This window comes from Carex rostrata, chromosome 9 (assembly GCF_964058835.1).
Source record: "Carex rostrata chromosome 9, lpCarRost1.2, whole genome shotgun sequence".
In the NCBI taxonomy this organism is placed as follows: domain Eukaryota; kingdom Viridiplantae; phylum Streptophyta; class Magnoliopsida; order Poales; family Cyperaceae; genus Carex; species Carex rostrata.
The window spans coordinates 2393775-2414380 of NC_135926.1; the positions used below are offsets into that span (position 1 = coordinate 2393775).

Below are 20606 nucleotides of genomic sequence, written 5' to 3' on the forward strand. Positions count from 1 at the left end.
GATGTGAAGTTTCCAGTGGTTTTGCAAGGAGCTAACGAGGTAGGCCTATGATGCAATTGCGAATTAGCGATCAAAGACGTATATAAATTTATGGGTCCCCTGCATCAGATTTCCATTAACTAAGATGCGTGTGATGTCTGGCTTGTATTCAATCTCCTCTAAAAATAGAGCGCTTTGTTTTGAAAATTATAAATCACCGCCAAGGAATCAAGAAACAAAACAAAAAAGCATTATCGAGCTCCTCTCTCTGTCTTTCTTGATAATCTTTCTAATAGCTAGTCGTATGATCTTTTCTCCCCCTCTACTCCGTCTCTATTGATAATCATTCTCTGTTTTCCTCTGATTTGTAACTAACAAAGAAATGATGATCTTGCATCCTTTCTTGTTTGTTTTATACAACCAGGCTAGGAAAAGAGAGACAAAGAGATGATGGAAGAACTAAAAGGAAAAAGAAAGTTTTCTTGTAAGCTCTGTGAGAAAAGTTATTCTAGTGGTCCTGCTCTCGGTGGACATATGAGGTTGCACTACACTGGTATTCTCAACAGGAAGACTGAGTCAGCTTATGGAAATGAAGAACCGGAGGATCTCACCCCGGAATCTGAAGTGAAAGATGTTGCCCTTGCGTTAATTAATCTGAACGGAAAGTTGAGTTCTGGGAAAATGGAATTGCTGGAAATTGACATTCCTACATCTGGAGCCGAAGAAGCTGCGCGTAAAACCCTTTCCCTAGAGATGCGGCCTAAGGATCTCACCACCGAATCTAAATTGGAAGAAGATGTTGCACTTGCATTAATAGATCTGAAGTTGGGTTCCAGGAAATCAGAATCGCTGGAAATTGACATTCTTGAATCTGGAGCTGAGGAAGTTGCACGTAAATCGCTTTCCATAGAGATGTGGCCCAAGGATAGAGAGAAAATTCAGGGGACAGATCCAGCCCTAGAAGAGAAGGAAAAGATCGATGAAGCAGCCAAACCAGTATCTAAGCTGAAGTTCGTCAGGAAAAGGAAGATGACTCAAACTGATGTTTCAAATTTGGCTAGTGACTTGAAAAGGACCGTGTATGAGTGCAACGTTTGTCACAGGACCTTTAGGTCACACCAAGCACTTGGAGGTCACCTCTCTGGTCGGACTGGAGGTCGTACCTGTCTACAGGAGGACATTGAATCAATGGCAGTTCTTGCGCGCTTCAATTGTGATGGTTATATTCTGAAAACCGATGTGGTTTGGGCTAAAAGGAGGCGAACAGGATTTTAACTTAAGGTTGTTTTTTTTCTGATTAGCAAGGAATTAGGATGTCAGTGGTGGGTACTTTAAATGTTTCAAAATTATGTTATCTATTATTGTTTCTAAATTAGGATGGCAGTTGTGCTCGGGTTTTGTTTAAAATTAAGGAGATGGTGAAAAGAATTCGCAGATATTGTTTTGATTGGTGGTTCATACATTAATGTTTTTGAGCAGCTTTATATCTTTGATTGCCCTTATTCTTTTATTACTTGTTTGATCAATCATATCTCTTGTTCTCTGGAATATTAATTTTCTTCATTTACAGAGAATGATGGTTACACAATCCGCTGGAGTGTTTATGTATTCCAAATTGGTACAGGTATTAAATAATCATGTCAGTGTATATGCTGCAGATTATACAATAATTTGATAAGTTCAGTCCAGGTTAAGACCGGGTGGGTGTGGGTCGGATCGGCTCGGGTTGGAAGAAGAAATACAATTGGTGCCAATGATGGGGTAGTTCTGTCTTTAATGTCCATTCATTTTAATTATATGGCACCATGGATCTAAACGGAAACAATTCTCTCAATCACAATGCAAAAATAGGCTTGGTTCTGATAATAATATATAATAAATAGCAATTAAGGAGGTGAGAAAAGTCTCTACTCCTTCCGAAGGCCGATTTGAATTATTTAGTTATATGCTGGTTATTGTGGGATAATATACTTGGTATATATTTGTCTTTTCAGAACCACACTATATACAAATCCAATAATGCCATCTTTGCTGGAATGTTTAAGAACCAGCTTGTACCAGTAGTTCACTGTTCCACATTGACACATATTGGTACAACTTATGATGTACAAATTTTGAATGCATGAGGGTTATTTTTTAATTAAATATTATTTCCTGGGTGTTTTTCGTGTGCAAGTGTTTCTCTGTTTCATTGAAAGGAAACTACGATCAGATTCTACTACCTTCCTCACAGTCCAAAAAAATATAAAAATAATCTAAATTGTTTTCTAGCACAAACTTAACTTCTTGAATCATGCGCATCTGTCCTCTCAGCACCGAAAAGTATTTTACCAGTTGCTCCCGACAACCGACACGATGTCTATTGTTAGAAGCTTTTTTCATCCTTTTCATTAAGTTACATCTAATGCACTTTGTCTGGTGATACCAGTTCAAGTGTGCATGTGTTCAGAAGTAAACTGAGAAGACCTGAAATGCTATAGTTTCTACTGGAATATTTTGAAAATTACAAAAAAAAACACATGGATTTAATCTAAGAGAGTAGTCCTTACCTATTTACGAATATGCATCTCACAAAGCTTTCACAGTTGGCCCAAACCACCGGCTGATTAACCAGACTTCAGTGAAGAAATCTGACAACCTATTCTTTTGCAAGACCCTTAATAGGCATGCACTCCCGATATTCACAATTTGTACGGTAACTAGCCATCTAGCATACATGCCAATAACTCCAGTATTATGATCCCGGTGTCCGCTGAAGAATTTAATCACTGCGAAGTAGGGTTTGCATCGTCAGAACCAGAGAAGACCCATGCAGAAGGGACTGGAGAGCATGGGCACATTCCGTTGAAGATCTATTAAGAAAGATTAGCTGAGTCCGCTGAGGTGTCATGTCGCCATTGATATGCAAGATTTACTGGACCGTTTTGATTGTTTCTTGTTGCGTTAGTTTAGTCTATAATTAAGGAATGTATCTGTGGATTCAATGGAGCAAATTATTTAGTATTTTTTTGGTTCCACCTAATCCTTAGCTCTTTCGCCATTTGTATCAGTTTCTTAGATTTTAATTAAATTGAGTTTGAATTGTTGCGTTCCTTATTCAATTATCGCATATCCTGTGATTGATAGTGATCGAGTTTGACCCTCTGAACGGAAACACTGCACAGTACTTGCCTGTGGAGTCTGGTACAAGACCTGAAAATTTGTGAAACTGTAATCAATTTCCAAGGTTCGGCCTGAAATTTGCCAGTAAGCTTTTCAAACCTGCGCCGTCATCATTGCAACCTAAACTTACCTTTATATCAGGGTTCATCGGGTCTGAAACTATATCAGTCCGATTGTTCATAAATTGAAAATGCACTCAACGAACTTCCTCTGTGGGTCATAAAATTATAAAATCTGTTTCTGGCATTGTTAATTATTTTTTGATAATAGTGGACTACTCCAACCGATTTCATAAAATGAAACCATACATTGTTAGACAAGTACTGGTACCAGTCCTGTCTTATAATTCTGGCATTGTTAATGATCGACGATTTAAGGAATTCTGAGTAATGGACCGCTACTATTCATTGTAAAGGTTAGAATTTCGGTGTTCTGTGTGGATATCTCAAAAAATTGTCAAGACATGCTTGGTTTTGTATGATGATGCAAAGGAAAGCAATAAATGTGGCTATCCGTTATTGTGAAATTTTATACTTATTTATTTTAATTTGAGGTAGGAGCTGGAATTTACCCGCACAATTGGAATATCGTCTCTTTCACCTTAATTTTATTTTAAGCGGAATTGCATATACACCCATTGAAAACCTGGAAATTACGTATTTCTCCTTGAGTGAGTCTATGGTACTATGCATATCACGGGTCGGCCCGTGCTATGGCTCAATATTTGAGTTTTCAAAATCCTAACGGTCGATCCGAACCGTTCATCTTGTTCTCCATGTTAATATGTATTTGGAGACCAAATTTTACATTTTTTGAAAATTTTTTACTATTTTTTTAGATATTTAGAAAATCAATTGATCTGAAAATTCTGGACCATCCAAAAACAGTGATTTTCAATAAATCAAAAAAAATAGTAAACAAATTTCAAAAAATGTAAAATTTGGTCTCCAAACACATATTAATATGGAGAACAAGCTGAACGGTTTGAATCGACTGTTACAAATTTCAAAAGTCAAATATTGAGCCGTATTACGGACCAAATCGTAATATGCATAGTACCATAGACTCACTCTTTCTTCTTTATTTACTTTATGCTGAAAAGTATTAAATTTTAGTTCTCCGTGAATATACAAGTAGAAGAAATAATAATTATCGGAGCCAATCTTTAACTCGATTCGAATTAGTCAGAAGTCAGTAGCTTGAAGGATTGCTACCTCAATTTCTTAATCAATGCCCACTAATAAACTTCTAAAACTAGTCTATTAATTGTTTAAAGTGGTGTGAAGAAATTAGTTAAGTTACAAAAAAAAAAATTTAGATTACGCCCATTCATTTAAGTTAGGCTTACAAAAATGAATTAGGGATCGAAGACACATACAAATTTGTCGGGCCCTGTGTCAGCTTTTCACAAACCAATACATGCACCTGATATCCGGATTGTATTCTCCTCTAAAAAATATAATCAGAATATTATGACTGTATTATTATTTCTATTTCATAATTTAACATGTAATAATTGTTAATACTAATTTAACATTTATATTATAATTTGGAACTATATTATTTTATGTTATAATTTTATCTATTGAATTTGTATTAGTTATACTATTGAATATGCATTTTAATCTTGTAAAAGTATACGTTACGTTTGCTTTGCTTTTTTGACCAAAAAGAATAAAACAAAAGAAACCAATAGCATGTTAAGAATAAATATTATCCCGCATCTGGCATAAATTGAGCTGGACTTGCAAGTAGGATTCTAGAAACGTACGTATTGTCTCATAAATAGTTATGGAATGTTATTCACACTGTGACTGATCATATTTGTCACATTTGATTAAATTTAACTATTATTTTTAGAACTTAAGTTAGTTTATTTAAGATTCAGTTGATCAAGATCTAACGATTCTGATTACGTGTGACTCGCATAACCACATGAAGTGACATGAGCAGGCCAGTTCGCCTGTCGTGCCATACTAATTTTCTAAAAAATAGTAACGCACATCATACAAATGATCACATCAAGAAATACACAAGTCACAACACATTACATGTACATGTGTAGTGTCATGACATATTCAATCATAACATGCTTTTTTACATCCCTACTAGCAAGATAAATTCCATGTCAATTAGTATAAAAAATAAGTAATTACACGTACTTCTAGATAATCCCAATTTTGAAGGTTTAGTCTGAAAATCCTCGATAGAATTGATCAATTTACAATATTTATAGATGTTGTTGTAATTATTGAGTAGGGTGTATCGATTTAAAGTGTACGTAGCAATTTACCGATCAACTTTTGTTCGTATGTTGCATTATGCTAATTTCTGAAAGATGGTAACGTCATACAAATAGCCACGATATAGAACACGCAAATCACAACACATAGCCAGTACACATGTTGTGCCGTGATGTATACTCTAGTCATTGCATGATGTTTTTAAATCCCTGCTTACAAGACAACATATTTCATGTCAGTTTGTACAAAAAATGAGTAACTTTTGTAAAATTATACATGCTTTTAGATAATTACAATTTTGAAGATTCTCGATAGAAATGATCAATTTGCAATTATAGATGTTGTTTTAATTATTGAGTATAGAGTGTATCGATTTAAAATGTATGTACTCAGCAATTAACCGATCAATTTTTGGACTAATTTGAAGAGGAAAAAAAAAAAACTTTTGCTACCCCAATAAAAAAAATTAATGAACTTCTACAGCATACATCCAATGACATTAATTTATAATCAGTATGGTATTCATTGTCAATGGCTACTGCACGGATTGGTTTGAGACGTTTTCATACCTATACTTACATTGAATTACTTTTACATTGGGTGTTCGGCTGCAAGATTTTAGCCTCCTTAGATAGGCTTTAGCCTCCTTTTATCAAATACCTTACTGGTCGGATTGAAAGAATTCCATTAGCTCGCCTAGGTACCTCGATCCTGGTGCAATCCGAGCAATTGATAGGTTCCAGTACAAATTCCCTATTTTCAACCCCAAATGAAAATAAAACTTTTTCAAGGAATTAAATGAACTAAACGCTCATAATAAAGCATAGCGTCTCTATCACCTTGTCAGGACCCATAGTTCGGATTTTCTGTGACGGATGTGAAGTTTCCAGTGGTTTTGCAAGGAGCTAACGAGGCAGGCCTATGATGCAATTGCGAATTAGCGATCAAAGACGTATATAAATTTATGGGTCCCCTGCATCAGATTTCCATTAACTAAGATGAGTGTGATGTCTGGCTTGTATTCAATCTCCTCTAAAAATAGAGCGCTTTGTTTTGAAAATTATAAATCACCGCCAAGGAATCAAGAAACAAAACAAAAAAGCATTATCGAGCTCCTCTCTCTGTCTCTCTTGATAATCTTTCTAATAGCTAGTTGTATGATCTTTTCTCCCCCTCTACTATTGATAATCATTCTCTGTTTTCCTCTGATTTGTAACTAACAAAGAAATGATGATCTTGCATCCTTTCTTGTTTGTTTTATACAACCAGGCTAGGAAAAGAGAGAGAAAGAGATGATGGAAGAACTAAAAGGAAAAAGAAAGTTTTCTTGTAAGCTTTGTGAGAAAAGTTATTCTAGTGGTCCTGCTCTCGGTGGACATATGAGGTTGCACTACACTGGTATTCTCAACAGGAAGACGGACTCAGCTTATGGAAATGAAGAACCGGAGGATCTCACCCCGGAATCTGAAGTGAAAGATGTTGCGCTTGCGTTAATTAATCTGAACGGGAAGTTGAGTTCTGGGAAAATGGAATTGCTGGAAATTGACATTCCTACATCTGGAGCCGAAGAAGCTGCGCGTAAAACCCTTTCCCTAGAGATGCGGCCTAAGGATCTCACCACCGAATCTAAATTGGAAGAAGATGTTGCACTTGCATTAATAGATCTGAAGCTGGGTTCCAGGAAATCAGAATGGCTGGAAATTGACATTCTTGAATCTGGAGCTGAAGAAGTTGCACGTAAATCGCTTTCCATAGAGATGTGGCCCAAGGATAGAGAGAAAATTCAGGGGACAGATCCATCCCTAGAAGAGAAGGAAAAGATCGATGAAGCAGCCAAACCAGTATCTAAGCTGAAGTTCGTCAGGAAAAGGAAGATGACTCAAACTGATGTTTCGAATTTGGTTAGTGACTTGAAAAGGACCGTGTATGAGTGCAACGTTTGTCACAGGACCTTTAGGTCACACCAAGCACTTGGAGGTCACCTCTCTGGTCGGACTGGAGGTCGTACCTGTCTACAGGAGGACATTGAATCAATGGCAGTTGTTGCGCGCTTCAATTGTGATGGTTATATTCTGAAAACCGATGTGGTTTGGGCTAAAAGGAGGCGAACAGGGTTTTAACTTAAGGTTGTTTTTTTTCTGATTAGCAAGGAATTAGGATGTCAGTGGTGGGTACATTAAATGTTTCAAAATTATGTTATCTATTATTGTTTCTAAATTAGGATGTCAGTTGTGCTCGGGTTTTGTTTAAAATTAAGGAGATGGTGAAAAGAATTCGCAGATATTGTTTTGATTGGTGGTTTATACATTAATGTTTTTGAGCAGCTTTATATCTTTGATTGCCCTTATTCTTTTATTACTTGTTTGATCAATCATATCTCTTGTTCTCTGGAATATTAATTTTCTTCATTTACAGAGAATGATGGTTACACAATCCGCTGGTGTGTTTATGTATTCCAAATTGGTAAAGGTATTAAATAATCATGTCAGTGTATATGCTGCAGATTATACAATAATTGGATAAGTTCAGTCAGGTTAAGACCGGGTGGGTGTGGGTCGGATCGGCTCGGGTTGGAAGAAGAAATACAATTGGTGCCAATGATGGGGTAGTTCTGTCTTTAATGTCCATTCATTTTAATTATATGGCACCATGGATCTAAACGGAAACAATTCACTCAATCACAATGCAAAAATAGGCTTGGTTCTGATAATAATATATAATAAATAGCAATTAAGGAGGTGAGAAAAGTCTCTACTCCTTCCGAAGGCCGATTTGAATTATTTAGTTATATGCTGGTTATTGTGGGATAATATACTTGGTATATATTTGTCTTTTCAGAACCACACTATATACAAATCCAATAATGCCATCTTTGCTGGAATGTTTAAGAACCAGCTTGTACCAGTAGTTCACTGTTCCACATTGACACATATTGGTACAACTTATGCTGTACAAATTTTAAATGCATGAGGTTTATTTTTTAATTAAATATTATTTCCTGGGTATTTTTCGTGTGCAAGTGTTTCTCTGTTTCATTGAAAGGAAACTACGATCAGATTTTACTACCTTTCTCACAGTCTAAAAAATATAAAAATAATCTAAATGGTTTTCTAGCACAAACTTTACTTAACTTCTTGAATCATGCGCATCTGTCCTCTCAGCACTGAAAAGTATTTTACCAGTTGCTCCCGACAACCGACACGATGTCTATTGTTAGAAGCTTTTTTCAGAAGTAAACTGAGAAGACCTGAAATGCTATAGTTTCTACTGGAATATTTTGAAAATTACAAAAAAAAGCACATGGATTTAATCTAAGAGAGTAGTCCTTACCTATTTAAGAATATGCATCTCACAAAGCTTTCACAGTTGGCCCAAACCATCGGCTGATTAACCAGACTTCAGTGATGAAGTCTGACAACCTATTTTTTTGCAAGACCCTTAATAGGCATGCACTCCCGATATTCACAATTTGTACGGTAACTAGCCATCTAGCATACATGCCTATAACTCCAGTATTATGATCCCGGTGTCCGCTGAAGAATTTAATCACTGCGAAGTAGGGTTTGCATCGTCAGAACCAGAGAAGACCCATGCAGGAGGGACTGGAGAGCATGGGGACATTCCGTTGAAGATCTGTTAAGAAAGATTAGCTGAGTCCGCTGAGGTGTCATGTCGCCATTGATATGCAAGATTTACTGGACCGTTTTGATTGTTTCTTGTTGCGTTAGTTTAGTCTCTAATTAAGGAATGTATCTGTGGATTAATTCAATGGAGCAAATCATTTAGTATTTTTTTGGTTCCACCTAATCCTTAGCTCTTTCGCCATTTGTATCAGTTTCTTAGATTTTAAATAAATTGAGTTTGAACTGTTGCGTTCCTTATTCAATTATCGCTTATCCTGTGATTGATAGTGATCGAGTTTGACCCTCTGAAGGGAAACACTGCACAGTACTTGCCTAGAGAAGCCTGTGGAGTCTGGTATAAGACCTGAAAATTTGTGAAACTGTAATCAATTTCCAAGGTTCGGCCTGAAATTTGCCAGTAAACTTTTCAAACCTGCGCAGTCATCATTGCAACCTAAACTTACCTTTATATCAGGGTTCATCGGGTCATAAAATCATAAAATCTGTTTCTGGGATTGTTAATTATTTTTTGATAATAGTGGACTACTCCAACCGATTTCATAAAATGAAACCATACATTGTTAGGCAAGTACTGGTACCAGTCCTGTCTTATAATTCTGGCATTGTTAATGATCGACGATTTAAGGAATTCTGAGTAATGGACCGCTACTATTCATTGTAAAGGTTAGAATTTCGGTGTTCTGTGTGGATATCTCAAAAAATTGTCAAGACATGCTTGGTTTTGTATGATGATGCAAAGGAAAGCAATAAATGTGGCTATCCGTTATTGTGAAATTTTATACTTATTTATTTTAATTTGAGGTAGGAGCTGGAATTTACCCGCACAATTGGAATTTCGTCTCTTTCACCTTAATTTTATTTTAAGAGGAATTCCATGTACACCCATTGAAAACCTGGAAATTACGTATTTCTCCTTGAGTGAGTCTATGGTACTATGCATATCACTGGTCGGCCCGTGCTATGGCTCAATATTCGAGTTTTCAAAATCCTAACGGTCGATCCGAACCGTTCATCTTGTTCTCCATGTTAATATGTATTTGGGGACCAAATTTGACATTTTTTAAAATATTTTTACTATTTTTTTAGATATTTAGAAAATCACTTGATCTGAAAATTCTGGACCATCCAAAAACAGTGATTTTCAATAAATCTAAAAAAATAGTAAAAATATTTCAAAAAATATAAAATTTGGTCTCCAAACACATATTAATATGGAGAACAAGATGAACGGTTCGAATCGACTGTTAGTATTTTGAAAAGTAAAATATTGAGCCGTATTACAGACCAAATCGTAATATGCATAGTACCATAGACTCACTCTTTCTCCTTTATTTACTTTATGCTCTTTTTTTTTTTGAAGGTTGTCGACAATTTGTCGGCAACGATATATATTAAAAGAAAAGTATTTACAATACACTCTAGCTACTTGAATTTAAGCTACTTAGTAAATAAAGCTGCAAGAAGTACACAATACTCTCCTGCCTGATCTAACAACCCTCCCGCACTCCTATAACTATATAAAGAGTTCCCAGTTGTGCAAATCGGTTGTGGATTCATCTATTAATATTCTCACTGTCTTGCTTATCCCAGAGAAAATCCTTTTGTTCCTTTCTTTCCAAAGTGTCCAACATCCACCTGCCCAGGCCATGTCCCATCGCTGTCTAGTCCTTCCCTGTAATGAATTACGGCCGCGGAGCCATGCATCCTCTATGTTCTACTCCGTGCGCGTTGGAACATTAATTTGGGCACATAACCCTTGCCAGAAACTCTTAGCAAGCGGGCAGGACCACATGATGTGGCCTGATGTCTCCACACTGGTACTACTGCATAGTTTGCACCCCGTGTTTACCTGGTAACCGCGTATAATTAAGTTCTCCTGCGTGAGTATCCTATCGAGCAACATTAACCATATGAAAACCCTGACCTTCATTGGAATCTTCAGCTTCCATAACTCCCGGTGGTGCGCGGACTGAATACCTGTGTTGTGGAGGGTCAAGTATGCCGATGCCACCGTGAACATGCCCGTGTTGCTCCAGCGCCATACTCTTACCGGCTGGCCTACTTGCACCCTGAGCGAACTAGTGTAGAATGGTACCAGTTGTGCCAGGTCCTTTAGGAAGAATGATTCTGATGCCCGCTGGGCGAGGGTGTTCTCGTCCATTATTCCGTAAAGGAGTCTGAACGTCTGAGACCATTGGCCTTCCGGGTGAAGTTGTAACCACCAAATCCACTTCAGTAACAGGGCCTCATTCTGGCGATCTAGATCCATAATGCCCATGCCCCCGTTGAACTTTAGTGCACACGCCGTCTCCCGATTAGCCAGACAGTTGATACCCTTACATTCCTGGGTTCCCCTCTATAAGAAGCTTCTCCTCATCTTGTCAATGTGCTTTACCACTCCCTTAGGCATCCTCAAAGCCTGCATGAAATGGAGTGGTATTGCTGACAGTACAGCCTTAACTAGCGTAATGCGGCCCCTGTATGACAAAAGATTGGCTTTCCAACCCTCGATCCTACTTCTAACCACTTGAAGCATAGGTTCGAAATGCACCTTTATGCTTAAAAGTATTAAATTTTAGTTCTCCGTGAATATACAAGTAGAAGAAATAATAATTATCGGAGCCAATCTTTAACTCGATTCGAATTAGTCAGAACTCAGAAGTCAGTATCTTGAAGGATTGCTACCTCAATTTCTTAATCAATGCCCACTAATAAACTTCTAAAACTAGTCTATTAATTGTTTAAAGTGGTGTGAAGAAATTAGTTAAGTTACAAAAAAAAAAAAAAAAATTAGATCACGTCCATTCATTTAAGTTAGGCTTACAAAAATGAATTAGGGATCGAAGACACATACAAATTTGTCGGGCCCTGTGTCAGTTTTTCACAAACCAATACATGCACCTGATATCCAGCTTGTATTCTCCTCTAAAAACTATAATCAGAATATTATGACTGTATTATTATTCCTATTTCATAATTTAACATGTAATAATTGTTAATACTAATTTAACATTTATATTATAATTTGGAACTATATTATTTTATTTTATAATTTTATCTATTGAATTTGTATTAGTTATACTATTGAATATGCATTTTAATCTTGTAAAAGTATTCATTACGTTTGCTTTGCTTTTTTGACCAAAAAGGATAAAACAAAAGAAACCAATAGCATGTTAAGAATAAATATTATCCCGCATCTGGCATAAATTGAGCTGGACTTGCAAGTAGGATTGTAGAAACGTGTCATGTTGTGATCAAGTCAGATTTGTACGTATTGTCTCATGAATAGTTATGGAATGTTATTCACACTGTGACTGATCATATTTGTCACATTTGATTAAATTTAACTATTATTTTTAGAACTTAAGTTAGTTTATTTAAGATTCAATTGATCAAGATCTAACGATTCTGATTACGTGTGACTCGCATAACCACATGAAGTGACATGAGCAGGCCAGTTCGCCTGTCGTGCCATGCTAATTTTCTAAAAAATAGTGACGCACATCATACAAATGATCACATCAAGAAATACACAAGTCACAACACATTACATGTACATGTGTAGTGTCATGACATATTCAATCATAACATGTTTTTTTACATCCCTGCTAGCAAGATAAATTCCATGTTAATTAGTATAAAAAAATAAGTAATTACACGTACTTCTAGATAATCCCAATTTTGAAGGTTTAGTCTGAAAATCCTCGATAGAATTGATCAATTTACAATATTTATAGATGTTGTTGTAATTATTGAGTAGGGTGTATCGATTTAAAGTGTACGTAGCAATTTACCGATCAACTTTTGTTCGTATGTTGCATTATGCTAATTTCTGAAAGATGGCAACGTCATACAAATAGTCACGATACAGAACACGCAAATTACAACACACATAGCCAGTACACATGTTGTGCCGTGATGTATACTCTAGTCATTACATGATGTTTTTAAATTCCTGCTTACAAGACAACATATTTCATGTCAGTTTGGACAAAAAATGAGTCACTTTTGTAAAATTATACATGCTTTTAGATAATTACAATTTTGAAAATTCTCGATAGAAATGATCAATTTGCAATTATAGATGTTGTTTTAATTATTGAGTATAGAGTGTATCGATTTAAAATGTATGTACTCAGCAATTAACCGATTAATTTTTGGAGTAATTTGAAGAGGAAAGAAAAAAAAAACTTTTGCTAAAAAAATTAATGAATATCTACAGCATACATCCAATGACATTAATTTATAATCAGTATGGTAATCATTGTCAATGGCTACTGCACGGATTGGTTTGAGACGTTTTCATACCTATACTTACATCGAATTACTTTTACATTCGGTGTTCGGCTGCAAGATTTTAGCCTCCTTAGATAGGCTTTAGTCTCCTTAGCTGCTTAAGCTAGCCGAGCAGTTGTGTCTTAGACAAACTTAGAGCACCTTAATTTCTTAAGCTGATAAAAATCCAGACGTACGGCACAGTGCCTTCTTAGCACAATTGTTCAGCCAGCTTAAGCAGCTTTAGCCTCCTTAGAGCACCTTTCTTAAGAGTTTAAATTGTGCTAAGGAGGCTAAAGCCTTGCAGCCGAACACCCACTCTAAGCTTCATTGCCGAACGCTCTCACACATATTCTATCCTTATTCGTTAAACTTTAGTCTACCATATATCATATCCTTACCGTTAGAATAATAGATAACGAAACAAATAATGAGAAATTATCAAATAAATTAATATTTTATATAATTTGATCTAAAAATATAACAAATAAATAAATATATTAACACATCAGAAATTATAATTGTGTATCCTATTAGATTAAAATCATAAATTATTATCCAATTAAATGATATAAGATGTTGTTTAATTCGAATTTTGTCATATATTACTATTCTTTTATAAAAATAAATTACTAATTAGAAAACAATATAAAATATTAGATAAATTAATTATATTATATTGCATAAATCAATTTAATTATAATAATGCAAAAATTACATAGTTATATTTATAAATAAAAAAATATCATATATATTTAATATTTATCAAGTATTCTATAGAATAACGGTACGAAATAGTTTTTATTTACATTCTTTTCTGATAAGCTAACAATTTTTTTTTCCACCGTATTTGCTCTGTTAATTAAAATTTAAAATTTAATCATATTTTATCAAATACTTTACTGGTCGGATTGAAAGAATTCCATTATCTCGCGTAGGTACCTCCTGGTGCAATCCGAGCAATTGTTAGGTTCCAGTACAAATTCGCTATTTTCGACCCCAAATGAAAATTAAACTTTTTCAAGGAATTAAATGAACTAAACGCTAATAATAAAGAATAGCGTCTCTATCACCTTGTCAGGACCCATAGTTCGGATTTTCTGTGACGGATGTGAAGTTTCCAGTAGTTTTGCGAGGAGCTAACGAGGCAGGCCTATGATACAATTGCGAATTAACGATCAAAGACGTATATAAATTTGTGGGTCCCCTGCGTCAGATTTCCATTAACTAAGATGCGTGTGATGTCTGGCTTGTATTCAATCTCCTCTAAAAATAGAGCGCTTTGTTTTGAAAATTATAAATCACCGCCAAGGAATCAAGAAACAAAACAAAAAAAGCATTATCGAGCTCCTCTCTCTGTCTCTCTTGATAATCTTTCTAATAGCTAGTTGTATGATCTTTTCTCCCCCTCTACTATTGATAATCATTCTCTGTTTTCCTCTGATTTGTAACTAACAAATAAATGATGATCTTGCATCCTTTCTTGTTTGTTTTATACAACCAGGCTAGGAAAAGAGAGAGAAAGAGATGATGGAAGAACTAAAAGGAAAAAGAAAGTTTTCTTGTAAGCTTTGTGAGAAAAGTTATTCTACTGGTCCTGCTCTCGGTGGACATATGAGGTTGCACTACACTGGTATTCTCAACAGGAAGACGGAGTCAGCTTATGGAAATGAAGAACCGGAGGATCTCACCCCGGAATCTGAAGTGAAAGATGTTTCCCTTGCGTTAATTAATCTGAACGGAAAGTTGAGTTCTGGGAAAATGGAATTGCTGGAAATTGACATTCCTACATCTGGAGCCGAAGAAGCTGCGCGTAAAACCCTTTCCCTAGAGATGCGGCCTAAGGATCTCACCACCGAATCTAAATTGGAAGAAGATGTTGCACTTGCATTAATAGATCTGAAGTTGGGTTCCAGCAAATCAGAATCGCTGGAAATTGACATTCTTGAATCTGGAGCGGAAGAAGTTGCACGTAAATCGCTTTCCATAGAGATGTGGCCCAAGGATAGAGAGAAAATTCAGGGGACAGATCCAGCCATAGAAGAGAAGGAAAAGATCGATGAAGCAGCCAAACCAGTATCTAAGCTGAAGTTCGTCGGGAAAAGGAAGATGACTCAAACTGATGTTTCAAATTTGGCTAGTGACTTGAAAAGGAACCTGTATGAGTGCAACGTTTGTCACAGGACCTTTAGGTCACACCAAGCACTTGGAGGTCACCTCTCTGGTCGGACTGGAGGTCGTACCTGTCTACAGGAGGACATTGAATCAATGGCAGTTGTTGCGCGCTTCAATTGTGATGGTTATATTCTGAAAACCGATGTGGTTTGGGCTAAAAGGAGGCGAACAGGGTTTTAACTTGAGGTTGTTTTTTTTCTGATTAGCAAGGAATTAGGATGTCAGTGGTGGGTACTTTAAATGTTTCAAAATTATGTTATCTATTATTGTTTCTAAATTAGGATGGCAGTTGTGCTCGGGTTTTGTTTAAAATTAAGGAGATGGTGAAAAGAATTCGCAGATATTGTTTTGATTGGTGGTTCATACATTAATGTTTTTGAGCAGCTTTATATCTTTGATTGCCCTTATTCTTTTATTGCTTGTTTGATCAATCATATCTCTTGTTCTCTGGAATATTAATTTTCTTCATTTACAGAGAATGATGGTTACACACATAACTGAAGTATCCAATGGTATTGTACTCCATTACAATTTTATTGATTAGCATAATCTGATTTGAACTTGTATGCTTATGTATTCCAAATTGGTAAAGGTTATTAGATAACCATGCCCGTTTATATGCTGCAGATTAAACAACAATTGTGGGATAATATACTTGGTAATTTGTCTTTTCAGAACCACAGTATATACAAATCTTATAATGCCATCTTTGCTGGAATGTTTAAGAACCAGTTTATACTAGTAATCCACTGTTCCACACTGAGACAGTGTCAGTACCACTTGTGCTGTACAAATTTAGAATGCATGAGGTTTATTTTTCAATTATATATTATTTTCTGGGTTCTTTTTTTGTGTAAGTGAAAGTTTCTCTGTTTCATTGTAAGGAAACTATGATCAGATTTTACTACCTTCCTCACGGTCCAAAAAATATAAAAATAATCTAGAAATGGTTTTCTGGCTCAGTCTGTACTTAACTTCTTGAATCATTCTCATCTGGCATCTCAGCAATCAGCAACTATAAAGTCTTTTACCAGTTGCTCCCGACAATCTACACGATGTCTGTTGTTAGAAGCTTTTTTTTCTCCTTTTCATTTAGTTACATTTAATGTACTTTGTCTATGATCTGGGGATACCAGTTTCAGCGTGCTTGTGTTCATAAGTAAACTGAGAAGACCTGAAATGCTACAGTTTCTACTAGAATATTAAGAGAGTAATCCTTACCTATTTACGAATATGCCCCTTGCAAGGCTTTCACGGTTGGCCTAAACCACTCCGCTGATAAACCAGAGTTCAGTGATGAAGTATGACAACCTTTTTTTTTGTGAGACCCTAAACTGAACCCAGCCTCAGACGACACTGAATGTGGTCATAAAGATACATAGGCATGTGCTCCCGATATTCATAATTTGTACAGTAACTAGCATACATGCCAATACCTCTGTGTTATGACCCAAATTGGATCTGAGAACGAACAAATCGATTTTGAATCAGTCAATTATCGTGAAGAAGCAGCGGCTGGGGGTAGTCCAGTCAGGCACCGAGTCAGAAGGAAATTAAAAGTAGAAGTGTTGCAGGTGGGTCTCCATTTAATTTCCTGCTCGAGTCCGCTGAAGAGTTTAGTAACTCGGAAGTAGGGTCCGCATCATCAGAACCAGAGAAGACCCAGGCAGGAGCAACTGGAGAGCATGGGGTGCATTCCGCTGAAGACTGTTAAGACAGATCAGCTATTTCAGCTGATCTGTTTGCTGAGATGTCGCATCGCCATTGATTTGCAAGATCTACTGGACCATTATGATTGTTTCTTATTGTGTTAGTTCAGTCTATAATTAAGTAATGTATCTGTCATCTGTGGATTCAATGGGACGAATTATTGAGGAATTTTGTGGTTCCACCTAAACCTTGACCGTTTCGCCTTTTGTATGAGTATATATGATTGTTCATATATTGAAAATGCACTCAACGAACTTCCTGTGTGGGTCATGCATAGTATAAATCATAAAACCTGTTTCTGGCATTGTTAATGATGGACGATCTAAGGAATTCTGAGAAATGGACCAATACTATCCTTCATTGTAAATGTTAAAATTTAGGGGAAATTTCATGCATACCAATTAAAAACCTGGAAATTATGATTTTTCTTTATGATTAAAAGTATAGTTCTGATAAAATTTAGTTCAAGGTATTAAATTAAAGAACTAAAAATAAAAATAAAGCACAGTGCTAGCTAGATCCTTTCTGTCGAATCAAAGTACGTTGGCTATACATATCAGCTATATATGGTATTTTGTAAACTGCGGATCAGTTTGTGCTATAAATTTATATCTATGTTTTCAAAGTCTAAATAATCAGTCTAAACTATCAACATAATCTCCATATATTAACATGTACTTGGAAATCAAATTTTACATTTTTAAATTTTTTTTTACAATTTCTTTAAATAGGTAAAAAAAAAAATCACTACTTCTTGAAGGTTTAAATTTATAGATCGGATGGTTTTCGACTTATCTAAATAATAGTAAAAAAATGTTAAAAAAATGTAAAATTTAATCTCCAAGTACATATTATATGAAGATTATATTGAATAGTTTAGATCAATTGTATGAACTTTGTAAACGGAGATATTGATCTATAGTATAGACTATTTTGTGCTTTGCAAAGTACCATAACCTTATTTTGTTGTACTCATATTTCAGATTTTTCTGTAGTAGGTGTATAGAATTGCTCATAAATAAAGAGTCAACATTTGATCTAATGGAAAACGACAACACCTTCTTTGTAGAAAGTCGTGATTTCAAAACTGTGATGAGACAGACATTAAATGGAAGTTGAAAGATAGATCTTCATCTTTCTATCTAAAAATAAAATGTTCATATGTCAGCTTTCCACTAACTAACTTGCACGTGATGTCCAACTTGTATTATTATCCTCTAAATTATAAATTATAATATTAAGACTATATTATATTATTTCATAATTTAACATAAAAAAGTTTTTTTTTTTTATTAAAGGGTTCGTGTACATGTCAGAATCTTTTAGATGTTATCTCGAGAATTAAACATATGTCTCTCTGAAGAGAGATGATAGCTCATATCGCTGCACTAAACTCGCGGTCCTATAAGTAATAGTTGTTAATACTAATTTAAAATTTATATTAAAATATTGGGACTATATTATTATTTTTATTTCATAATTTTATCTATTGAATTTGCATCTATCATTTTATTGAATATGTTTGGTGCATTAAATAAAATCATAAAGATCATAAGTTCTCATTTTTGCTATTTCTTTATTTTAACGAATAATATTTCACTATTTAAACTATTGAGTTTATCGAACATAATTAAAATATAATGTAAAAATAATCAATTCTCAATTATATAATATTTCAATCCCTACACTACTTTTACTATTTACTCACAGCCGACAGTATGACACTTTGTTTTGAAAATTAAGTTAAAAAAAAAACAAAGAAAAAAAAAAGACACTTTGTTTTGAAAACTACAAAACCAGCGCCAAGATTTCAAGAAATAAAGAAAGAGAGAGCATAAGTTCCTCTCACTCAACCTCCTTTCCCTGCAAGTTTCTATACGAGTCAGATATCCTCTATAGCTAATTGTACGATCTTTTACCCCCCCTCTACTCTGTTGATAGTCTTTCTCTGTTTTCCTTTGCTTTGCAACTAGAAAAGAAAATTATGATCTTGCATTCTTTGTTGTTTGTTTTATTTTTGCAACCAGGCTACAGAAAGAGAGAGACATGATGGAAGTGAGAGAAGAGGAAAAGAAGTTTTCTTTGAAGGTTTGTGAGGGAAGTTTTACTAGTTGTCATGCTCTCCGTGGGCATATGAATAGCCACTCTGGTGATAAGGGGAAGAGGAAGTCTGCTTATGGACATGAAGAACCTGAGGATCTCACCCCCGATTCTAAACCAATAGATGTCTCTGGTGATCTCAAGAGGAAGACAAGGTCCGCTTATGGAAATGAAGGACCGGAGGATCTCACCCCCAAATCTAAATTGAAATTTGATCTGAACAAGATGCCCGAAGAATTGCTACAAATTGACATTCCTGAATTTGGAGCTGAACAAGTTGGACCTCTTTCCCTAGAGACGTGGCTTAAGGATAGAGAGAAAATTCAGGTAATAGATCCAGCCTCAGACGAGAAGGAACAGATCGACCAATCAACCAAACCAGAACCTGAGGCTGATGTTTCGCTTACTGACTTGAAAACAACCATGTATGAGTGCAATATGTGTTCCAGGACCTTTGGTTCACAGCAAGCACTTGGGGATCACCTCGCTGGTCAGATGAGTGACGGTACCTGTCCACAGGAAATTGAATCAATGGCAGTTGTTCCACGCTTCAATTGTCATGGTTATATTCTGAAAAGTAATTATGTGGGTTGGGCAACACGGAGGCGATCAGTTAAGGTTTTTATTTCTGATTTAGTGAGGAATTAGGATGTCAGTGGTGGGTATTTTAAATGTTTCTAAATTATGTTATCTAATGTCTCAATACAGGGAGCTTAGGATATATATACAGTGCTCAGGTTTCGTTTAGAATTAAGGGATGGTGAAACTAGATTGTTTTGATTAGTGGTTAGCTGCTTAAAAAATTTGTAAGCAGTTTTATTTCTTTGATTGCTCTTATTGTTCATTGCTTGTTTGAATATTCTTATCTTCAATTCTCTGGAATGTTATTTTTCTTCATTTACAGAGAATGATGTTTCACACGTAACTGAAGTATCTTATGGTATATTTTGTGTGCTTTATTATAATTTCTAAGAAATGGACAAACTTATAATTTTGGGGTTTTGTGTGGGTATCTCAAAAAATGTCCAAGACGTGTTTTGTTTTGTATAATGATACAAAGAAAGCAATAAATATAGTATTGAGCAGAAACTAATTTTCAAAAATTGGTAAAAAGGGAACACCTGCCCATCTATGATCAAGATCTGTTTCAGCTGCATCCTGGTGGGTCCAGTACATTTAACTTTTTCTCAGCTAGTTCACTGTAAGTCTGTAACTAAAGTGCGAGTCATGCCATTTTTCATCATCTCTGTAATTCTGAAACAGCCATCAATCCTCTCTAATGTTCTCTCTGTCTTACTGACTGCATAGTTTTTTA

At 35.5% G+C, this 20606-nt stretch overlaps 2 protein-coding genes across 2 annotated transcripts; both read left to right on the forward strand.

The window, feature by feature from the left end:
- Positions 1-429: 429 nt before the first annotated feature.
- On the forward strand, positions 430-1254 carry LOC144559364 (zinc finger protein ZAT9-like). The gene has a single exon (XM_078308381.1). It carries the CDS (start codon positions 430-432, stop codon positions 1252-1254), a length of 825 nt encoding a protein of 274 aa, XP_078164507.1.
- A 5425-nt stretch (positions 1255-6679) lies between these two features.
- LOC144559365 (zinc finger protein ZAT9-like) lies at positions 6680-7504 on the forward strand. The gene has a single exon (XM_078308382.1). The coding sequence runs from the start codon at positions 6680-6682 to the stop codon at positions 7502-7504; it is 825 nt and encodes a 274-aa protein (XP_078164508.1).
- The last annotated feature ends 13102 nt before the right edge of the window (positions 7505-20606 follow it).

What these genes read in the sequence shown, in the direction of transcription:
- LOC144559364 (XM_078308381.1), top strand. Translation starts at nt 430, where the DNA reads ATGGAAGAACTAAAAGGAAAAAGAAAGTTTTCTTGTAAGCTCTGTGAG.
- LOC144559365 (XM_078308382.1), top strand. Translation starts at nt 6,680, where the DNA reads ATGGAAGAACTAAAAGGAAAAAGAAAGTTTTCTTGTAAGCTTTGTGAG.